Source organism: Aptenodytes forsteri, unplaced genomic scaffold (assembly GCF_000699145.1).
Source record: "Aptenodytes forsteri isolate BGI_AS27 unplaced genomic scaffold, ASM69914v1 Scaffold320, whole genome shotgun sequence".
In the NCBI taxonomy this organism is placed as follows: domain Eukaryota; kingdom Metazoa; phylum Chordata; class Aves; order Sphenisciformes; family Spheniscidae; genus Aptenodytes; species Aptenodytes forsteri.
In genome coordinates, this window is record NW_008794890.1 from 3,339,357 (window position 1) to 3,349,670 (window position 10,314).

At 42.2% G+C, this 10,314-nt stretch overlaps 1 protein-coding gene across 1 annotated transcript in view; it reads right to left on the minus strand.

Moving 5' to 3' along the window:
• CISD1 (CDGSH iron sulfur domain 1) overlaps positions 1-10,314 on the minus strand; it is a 20,397-nt gene continuing 10,083 nt past the window's right edge. Inside the window, exon 3 of the mRNA XM_009275079.2 lies at positions 1-2,247. Within this exon, the coding sequence (XP_009273354.1) occupies positions 2,158-2,247 (90 nt within the window). The 3' untranslated portion in view covers positions 1-2,157. The remainder of the gene's footprint in view (positions 2,248-10,314) is intronic.

The window sequence follows — 10,314 nt, forward strand, 5'->3', positions numbered from 1 at the left end:
TGCAGTTTTCAGTGAACTTTTATTCCTTCAAGAGCAGCCAGGCTTTGCTGCTAACAGGAAAATAAGTCTCAGAAGGAAAACCCAACCCAGACACAGGTTTATGGTTACAGCAGCGTTGGCATACAGCACTACTCACAGTGTAACTCTCCTTTGAAAGAAATGGCACACCCATGAGATAACACAGACATTACAACCCCGAGATTAAGATGAGCTCAAATGTGTATTTGACAAAAATACAGAAATATCCAGTGTCATGTTCTAATAATACAGAAATAACTTTGTTTTGAATAAAAGCAATGTATTTGATAATTTAAGGTTAAAACAACTTTCCATATGCATCAGTACTTGGCCAAGTAAAAAACATCAAGTACCTTTACAGTCAAGACAGGAAGAAAAGATAGAAACTAAATGTATTTGACTGCAACTTCTTACAAGCAGGGGTCTCTCACAGGCAGCAGTTGCCCCCACTATAGCACTCCACCTGCAAACCCTCTTTCTCTGACTCTGTGCCACCTTCTCTACTTCTTGTGCCTTCTGCCAAAGTTCAGACCAGTCAGCTAAGACCTCAGCCTCTGAAAGTCTCACATCAAGAATATGCAAAACATTTTCTTCAATTTTCACCAGTCATACCAACCACACCCTTAAAAAAAATTAAATAAAACCTCTACTGCCCTGATCACCTGGAATAATCTCTAAGGGTCTAGGTTAAAATGTCAGCTTCTTGAAAAGACCTTTCCTCTAGCTCTGAGGTAGTCTCTCTGTCCCAGACATTGAGAGCTCAATCTTACACAGGCTGCAATTACGCTAATGGACCGGGCTTAATACAAAACTGCCCTCTGCCACCCCACTCTTTGGGTTTTGTTTTGTAGTCATTTGCATGTTAATAAATCAAAGCTACTTAATTTACGGAAACCAACATGCTAGCCATTAATGCAACCGTGTCAGGCAAGGCAGACAAGTGCCGTACAAAAGGAGGGTAAGAGCTCTCCTTGTCTCATCCTTCCTTTCCCCCTTGTTTCTAGCTGCGGCCAGAGCCTTTCCTTGTCCATGTCAGTTCTTTTGGTAAAATTAGCTGAACCATGTCAACAGTTAGCCCAGGGAGGCCAGAGTTATTTAAGACATATAGAGCCTAAGGCCACTTAGTAAGAAAGGTGTGCCTCCTCCCTCCACAGCAGGAAGAGTCCTCCTGAACCAGCCAGAGCAATGATGAAGCAAACAGTAATGATGGGTGGGGTTTTAGTTTTTATTTTAGCTTCTGGAATAAATCAGCATAGCCTCCCCCACAGAAGTGTCCTGTGGTCTGGGGAAGTTAGCTTCACTGCTAGAGATTGCAAGTGAAACTAAGGCTTTCTAGCAGCAAAGACAACCCTGCCACCCCCTGCCCATCACTCCGAGCTCTTCATATCATTCCACTTGTCTATTAAGAAAGCTCTCACAGAGACCATCTTCCTAATCCTACTCTAAATACAGGTCTGCAGTTCCGGTAGTATGTTCTTGATACCATATGGTAGTAGGGTCAAATTTCAACACTGCTGTAAAATCAAAGGTAAAGTTGCCCTTTAGCCCTGTCTTGCTATAAGCCTTTTATGTTGTCTGCTCATAGTTCACTATTTTAAATTTGTTTTTTTACAAAAGCCACACAGAACAGTAGTGTAACAGGCCAAACGTTGACACCTGCAGAACATGCAGCGTAATCAGAGGTTAAGCTGCATTTTGGCACGATTTCTTTCCTGCTACTGCCTTTTACATAGAAATCTATCCAGACCTGCAACTTTAGAATCTCTCCAGAATTTTAAGATCTACATTTTGAACACACTTTCTACTGAATAGCCTCAGAGTAGTACACATGTATTTGAAAATAATTTAATACCTATTTTCTGATGAAGTACATTCTGTGCGTCATTTTAGTTTCATACTCAGTGAGAGGGTACACACACTTTACAGGACAAAAAATTTAAACCACGACTATTTAGTAAATTATGCGTTGTAGTGATTAAAACAAGACAAGCACCAGAGAAAATACACCTGCTGAAGCCTGATGTATATACTACATTGGAAAGTCTTCAGTGATGCGACAAAGAATTTGTGGTTTTTCCCCCAATTACAAGTGAGCAGAGGATTTGTCAGACATTCATTTTGTAGCTTCTACTGTCCACTCTATGCCTCCTTCCTCTTGATGATCAGAGGCCCAACGTTGTCACCAGTTTCCTCGTTGTGCTTTGTGTGAGAGCCATCACACAGCGGGAACTGAAAAGAGAAAGAATAAACACATCTGAAGTGCATCCAGAGTCAGAATTAAGAACCTAGGTTGAAAGTTCATTAGAACGTCTTCTCATTAAATCCACTGTGACTGCAGACCATAACTTTTGTGCTGGCGCCTCAGGTCTCCCTGCATTTTGGCTGAACACTAGTTTTGTCCATGTGAGCGCAGAGTGGACGAGAGGCTTGTTAAGAAAAAGCAGCAACTCGGCTCCACTCTATTTGGGCCAGCATGAGGAAAATGCAGCCCATGCTGACCTTCAGCCGTAACCTACCTGGAGTATCTTGCTCTCAACTTTGCCCCACGGTCCATTTTCCCGGGCAACAGCCAGAGTTGAGCGCAGTTACAGAAGACAAGTGGGGTGAGGAAGGAGGAGATACTTTGCTGAATTTTTTTCCTGGTTTTCTGTAGCACGTGATGAGAAAAAAGACAGTTTCCCTAGCTCATCTCTTATTTAAGAGATATTAGTCCTGCCTCCAGACAGCTAGAGTGGCAAGCTGCCTTTGCTTCATCCTGACACAGCTAGCTTATCTCATCAACAAAGGTCCCTTTGCGCAAGCTGGCTTCAACATTAGGATTTTGACCTGCTAATGGAAATAAACTGTACTTCCAACTGACATGGCTATTTATCAGGAGGTTTTAAGGGTAGCACTGAGGAAGTAATTTGAAGAAATGTTTGCTGCATAAAAAAACACCCCCTAGCCTGGTCAGAGCAAGACCCGCAGGGACTCCTTTAGCCAGCTGTAACTGCCCAGGTCCCAGACCAGTCACAACCATTCTGCTCCTGGGCAGCTCTTTTCACGTGCAAGAGCCAAAGGACATTCCATGAAGCAACAAGAGTGGGGTTAGATCCCATCACTTCTCAAGGATGCATTTTCAGGGCTATGCCTCCTCTGCAGAGGAAACTCTGGAAATGATCACAGAAATCACACACCAGTATTTTGCATTCAGTTACTATTTTGTTTGCTTAGAAGTAATGGGAATCACAGTTGGGCATTACTTAGCTGTTGCCTTTGCAACAGCAATATTCCCTCACAGTACAGTCACAGTCAAAGAGTCTTCAACACTCCACTGATCCCAATGTTCATGCCTCAGTCATAGCCCTTGAAAAAAATTAACACCCTATCACCCACGCTTAGTTAGAATAAAAGATTTCGAAGTACTGCACAAAAACAACATAATGAAGTCAATATACTTGCAAAAAAAATTCCCAGAGCCCTAAAAATAAAGCCACATGCCCTGTAGGGTAGTGTTGGGGGGAGGGGGAGAGGAGAGATGGGGATTTTTTGTTTTTCAGAGTTACAAAATGTCAAAACCCACGCTATAAATGACAGGTGATGTTTCCAAATAAAGAAACCCTGAATTCAGAGAATAGTCATGTAAGCTGATTCATGCAGGAACTTTATCATCACATCAGTCACTTGTGACTCAATGAGTAGGTACTGACAGATACCTGGGAAAAATCTGAGCAAACAAGAACATATGTTCACAGGACACTGACCAGCTTCCAACCCAGATGTTCCTGGGACAGTTGTTTTTCCAGGCAACACCACAGTCCAGTGGTCTTCACAGAAGCATTGACCCAGCTTCCATCAGACATTAACATCTCACGTGTCCCAAGGAGGCAAGCCCAAGGTCCAGCTACAGCAACATCATCACTTCAAGTTTGCAAGTGACAAAAATGGTGGGATTCATAGGCTTCACACAGCATCAAGACATCTTTAACAGCTGCCAACTCTGACTGCTCTGAATTCATCCTCTGGGTCAGCTGGTCTCGAAATCACTGGCTCCCAGAGGCTGGGATACTAGACTTGAGCCTCTCAGAAAAAAAAAACCACCACCACTTTTCCAGCGCACCCACTTGGTCACCTTGAAGACCAGATACTGAATAGATGGATCCTGGGCCTGACACATGTTCATCCTTGATTAAGATAAAGCAGGCTAGCAAGAGCAGCCAAAGCTCACACCCTGAGGGAATTGTGCAGTGATCTGAACAGCTCAGCTTATTTCCCTTGACAATGAACAGGTTTAGATTCTCTACCACTATTTCTTCTGATGTTCTGCAGCAGTGTTCCTTGACCTGCAGCCTGGGGACTAATACTTCTCTGGAATATACAGAGGTTGCAGGTGATTGCAAAAGAAAGCAAATTAATTCCCCCCCTCCCATCCCCCAGCTCACACACTTAAAAATGCAGAAGGCTAAGGAAACAAATGTTCTAACTTTAGACTAATTAGAGTTTGGTTTTAAGACAAAACTCTGCCTCTACACTGGTAAATTTGAACACTGTGTTTTTCCACAAAACTTGACAAGCAGTGCTATGAATTGCCTGCAGAGCACAACACTGAACAGGAAAGGGCCATTTAAAGAACTACCTACCACCTACTTTAACAGAAAATTACATCCCAAGACAGACTTATTTGAAGATACCACCTGTGGTTTTTTTTAAACACATGCACTCCGCAAAGACTTTGGGCTGCACAAACAAACAAAAAAAAGCCTTTGAAGTATACTATTTCACAAAAAAAACCCCAACCTGAAAATAATCCTGCTCCTTTTTTTAAGAGTTACTCCAAAACACCCTGGTATAGTCTGTTTTGTTATTCCCTGTACAGGAGGAACACCATGCGAAGCCAACTGTAGTGCATGCACACCGTCAGTACACACAGAAATATCCTATGGTTCATAACGCTACTGGTTCTTATTAACAGCCTCATGCCTCAGATGAGGCTAAATCTGATGAGAAATGCCCACACAATCACACAAGAGGACATTTCTTCTAACCTGTATATGGAATAGAGATCCCCGTACACCACTTATTTAACAAAAACACAGTGGGTACTTATTGCTTTTGAATTAATTGTAATTCCCTGCATTGGAAGCACACACATTCTACCATTTTACCATCATATAAACATTATCTTACAAATTTTAACAGGATCTTAGTTTGAGAACTGTAAGAAACAGATAATGCTAGCTAAGTACTTCCAAAGATGACAAGCAATAACTGAACATGAGAAGAAGCACGCACACCATCTTAAAGATCATGGTACCCACCATACAAGGTCAACCAATTAGGGCAAGAGGAAGGCAGCAAAACTGCAAACTGCAGTCTTTGAAGCACAACATGCTGATTAAAATACTCATTATTAAGCATCAGTAAAAGAAAACAAATGCCTTCAAAATTTTCCAGTGACCTCCTTAATGCCTTTACAAGACCCTTCAGATCAGAGTTCTAATAACAGACTCATTATAAAGTAGCCCCATCTACTTCCTTCTAGTGTGTGATTACAGAGCCTTAACTCAGTAGGACAGTACGTTCCTAAACTGACAACACCCCTTCAATATATGCCAAAACATACTTCTTAAGATTTTTATTGTTTGATACTATCTTTTTTGTGTGAAATAGCTAGAATATTGGCAGGAGCTCCGATGCAACCACTAAAACCAGACATTATCTTCCATTTCTGTTCAGAAAACAGAGTAGGAAGCAGAAAATACAAACACCAAGGTTCAAATTAGGATTTTTTTTTTCCCCCCCAGAAGCACTGAAGAAGGTGCCTACGCTATTGAAACCTGAGGTAAATCCAAATTCAAATATTAAAACAAAGTGCAGATATTTAGAGCAGCCTTTCTCTTCCCCTTTTTTCTTTTCTGAAGATGTAGCCCTTGTGGCAGCTTCCAACACTGGATTCTGGCTGTCAGTTGAGACTTACCACAAAGATTTAGCTGCAACGCTGCTATACACCTGCATGATACCTGCATGTTGTACAGCCATCAGCACTGTACACACTTCCCTGTTGTATAATCATATGATACGTAACTTAGTCCACGGAGCACACTGTGGCAATGGCAGGGCAGGGACAGCAAGGAATTTTGTTTTTCAGTTCAGACTCCAGACAGAGCAAAGAAGACAAGCCCACCTCCACAGGACCATTTCAGAATCAAGTCACGATGCTGTCTAATCCTCAGTAGTGTTTTAGTGTTAAACCAAATACAGCTACAAATGTGTAACTTGCTGAGTTATTTTCACCCGCAAGGTAATGAAGTCAGATCTGACAACAGCAAGAACCAAAAGTTACAGTACCTGGAAAATGGCAGTGTGGCCCAATTAGAGTCGTGTCTAAGGCTTGAGAAGTCTAATATTCAGTTCACTGATGGAGAGCAAGCTAGATTTCAAGGCTGTTGGCCTCAGTTATCTGGCTTTGAAGGTTTGTATTATTTCAGTGTCCACACATTAGCACCCTGACTTCTAAAAAAGCTTTTAAATGTGTGCCAGTGGTAAATGGAAAGGACTACTCATGCAATCTGCTTTCTCTCATTACAGATCCCAGGACTACACTACAGATAAATTAGAGAGATCTCAGCTACATCAAATGTCATGCATCTCTACGTCAGATTTAAATCTGATCTTAGTGTTATTGAAAGGCTAGGTATCATGCTTACCACTAATTTTAGGCAATTGAGGCAACCCAACTTCATACGTAAGTAAGTTGGACCAGTGTCTAGGTCAGACTCTTAATTGCTCAAAAACAGAGGCTTAAAGTATGCCATCATGACTTTACTGGCTTTACTGTAGGATTACCCATATAACTATTTTGAGTTGCTATGGCACAAATGCATGAAGTCCATCTGTCTAGATTCTTCAAAAGCTTTTAACCACAATGACTTCTTTTTAGATTACCTTCATCACCACTGGAAACAATTCACCACTGTACTCATTCACATGGCAAAAGGTAGCTATCTACAGTACACTGCAGTACTACAATAATATATTCAGGACAGAACAGCAGTACCACCGTAACTCAGTCACAGACAAGTGACATTTTGACACCAGCTCTGGTATACCAAGAGACTTCTTAATGGATTTGTGTTATTACCACCATGAACTAGTAGCAAGGTACTTTCTGACTGACAAAGTAAGCTTCCAACTTCCTTCAATAAAAGGTGTTTAAGCTCCTCTCAGACTGTGCTTCCTGAGCTCCTACAGGCCAGTAGTTTTGTAGAACCCTCAGTATTAGCAAAGGCAGCACACAAAATGGTATCTGTCATTCATGACTGATTGCTCCATACAGCGGCTCGCCTTTCAGGGGATCTGCTTCTTCAGAGCTACAGAAACATTTTGTTTGCTATTAGCACTGATCTGCAGGCTTTACTCTGAATGACAGCATAAATCTTCATAGTTTTATGGATTAAAATACTGCTATATCTCACTGCAGAATAGCTTAGGTGAAAAGAAGTTCGTTCTGATACCAAATAAAAGAAATACTAAGGAGACATACGGTTCTCTTTGTCGAAACAAAGTAGCTAAACGTTCCGTGGATAGATAGACTGGACATTCCGTAGATAAAAGGAAGCCTTGAAGCTCTGTGTACAGGGGTGGAATAGATAAGGAAGATATGCTGAAATCAGCTAGCTAGTGCAGCTGGGCCAAAAGACAAACTGTGCAGGCGAAAAGACTGAGTTCAATTAGCGGACACGGTGAGGAAGACTATCGACGACCACCAGAGGACCCTGAAAGACCACCAATGAACATAAGAGCGCATGCTTAAAGACTCTTACATATGTTAATGAGTTTCAGGAAATAACATGAATATGCTAATGAAATTCAATGAATATGTATATTCTGGTTGTACATAACTCTGGTAATTGAGAGATTCAGCGCACACACTAGGTGGAGCGATCCCCTGTGCGCCTGGTGCCGCAATAAAGAATGCCTGCTTTCTAAAACGCCAAACTGAGTCTTAGAAAGTTTTTAATTTGCCAGCTTACGGTAACAGTTTTGGCGACCCAGATGGGACGCTGCTTTTGAGCCTCGACGGATCCTGGGATTGCGGAACCTCAGCCGGCACCGAGGGATTCTCGGAGAGGACTTCTCCCAATCCCCGGACCGAAGAGGCCCTGAGCGAATAACACTGCTTTGTGAGTAATAAGTCATTCTTTTGGAAATTTTAGAAGGGGTTAAGAGTCCCCACTAGGGGTTAGAGTCCCTGCTACCTGCCCATCAGACACAGCGAAAGCTCCGCAGGGTTGCACTTAAGACCTGGGTAGGGGTTAGAGTCCCCGTTTGGAACGGGTTAGAGCCCCCACTAGGGGTTAGAGTCCCCGCTCAAGATAAACATCAGGAGCAACCGCGGTAACAATTATTGTAAATACTTGTCTATTATTGTAAGTATTTGTCTGATATAGTAATTAGTTATTTGTATTATTGTTGCTGTTACAAAAGGCTCATCTGTGTGTGTGATTCTACTATTGTATTTCTTTGTAGTTATTTATATTGTTGTTGTTGTACGAAAGACTTGTTTGCATATGTGATTCCCTGTATATAAAATGGGCGCCGGATCATCCATGGGTGGAGGAACCTTCAAGAAATCACCTTTGGGTTGTATTTTAAAGTATTGGAAACAAATTGCAGGATCCTCTGGTGGGGTCGCAAAGGGACGATCTAATTAAGTATTGTAATCAATGGTGGCCACTATATAAATTAGAAGATGGAGAAAAGTGGCCAAGGAATGGTACTTTGAATTATAATACTCTGTTACAACTAATGCTGTTTCTAAGGAGAGAAGGAAAATGGGATGAGGTATTGTATGCTGATATGTTCTTTACATTAAGGCAGCATCCTGAGTGGCAAAAGGAGTGTGGAATTAATTTGGCCCCACCTGATCCTCTGGTATTGGCATTGGAAAAGGAGAAGCAGCAGAGAGAAAAAGGGAAAGGGTTAAAGAGGTGTTGTTCAGCATGCAGTATTGGACAGAGATGTTTGAAGTTGACCCAGAATGAGCAGGAAGAGGATTTAGAGATGTTAGTGGCTCCAGGGTTGAGGCAGAGGCCTCAGAATCCTGAACCCTTAGGGGCAGAGGGTGGATTGAACGATGAACCCGAGAGAGACGCTGCAGGGGCCACGCCGATGGCAAGGAGAACTCGTAACCGACAGGGAACCGCACTGCAAGCTCCGTTGAGAGAAGCAGTAGGGAACGATGGTCCGGTTATCGTGAAAGTGCCTTTTTCAATTGTAGATCTAAATAATTGGAAAATAGCTGCCGGTAGTTATAGGGATGATTCTGATCGAGTGGCTAATACTTTTGAAATGATGATAAGAACCCAGGATCCAGATTGGAAAGATATTGAAGTTATCATGCAAGTATTGTTTGATAGTACAGAGAGGGAGATGATTCGTAAGACGGCAAAGACTCAGGTTGAAGCCCAAATAGCGGCAGGAACATTACAAGGACAGTTGGAGCATAATTTTCCCTCGGCAGATCCTGGCTGGGACCCTAATGATAATGGGCAGAAATTGTTATTAACGCAGTATCAGAGGTGGGTCCTGTATGGTATAAGAAATGCTATACCAAAAGCAATAAATTGGTCAAAATTATATGAGATTAAGCAGGATAGAAAGGAGTCTCCCACTGATTTCCTAAACAAATTGAAAGAAGCTACTCGGAAGTATACCACTCTGGATCCTGAATCAGAGGAAGGAAAGAATCAGTTAGCAACTTTATTTATCGGGCAGTCTGCTGATGATATCCGAAGAAAGCTGCAGAAATTACAAGGGGCAGATGCCAGGAACCCAGGAAAATTGTTGGATGTGGCTTGGGTGGTTTATAGGAACAGAGATCAGCAGAAAGAAAAAGGAAATGCTAAACTGATTGCGGTACTAGGAGGAACTTATGGACCTCGAGAAGGACCCAGGGGAGGATTTAGAGGCGGTTATCGAGGAAGAGGACGTGGTAGAGGATTCCCAAGGTTCCCAATAGGAGAGAGACAGTGTGTTTATTGTAAAAGAAAGGGACACTGGAAACGAGACTGCCCATTTTTGCAGAAATTTGGGGAACAAGACACTCCTGTGTTAGCTGTAGAGGCAAGAGACTGAAAAAGACCGGAGGGATCTTCCCCAGCAGAACCTCTGGTTAAAATTAAGCTGGGGGAAGATGAAACTGAAATAGAGTATTTAGTCAATACAGGGGCCACCTATTCGGTTTTGAACACAAAGAAACATGAGTTAGGATATGATACTGTGAGAATTATTGGTGCGACAGGAAAGTCAGAAACA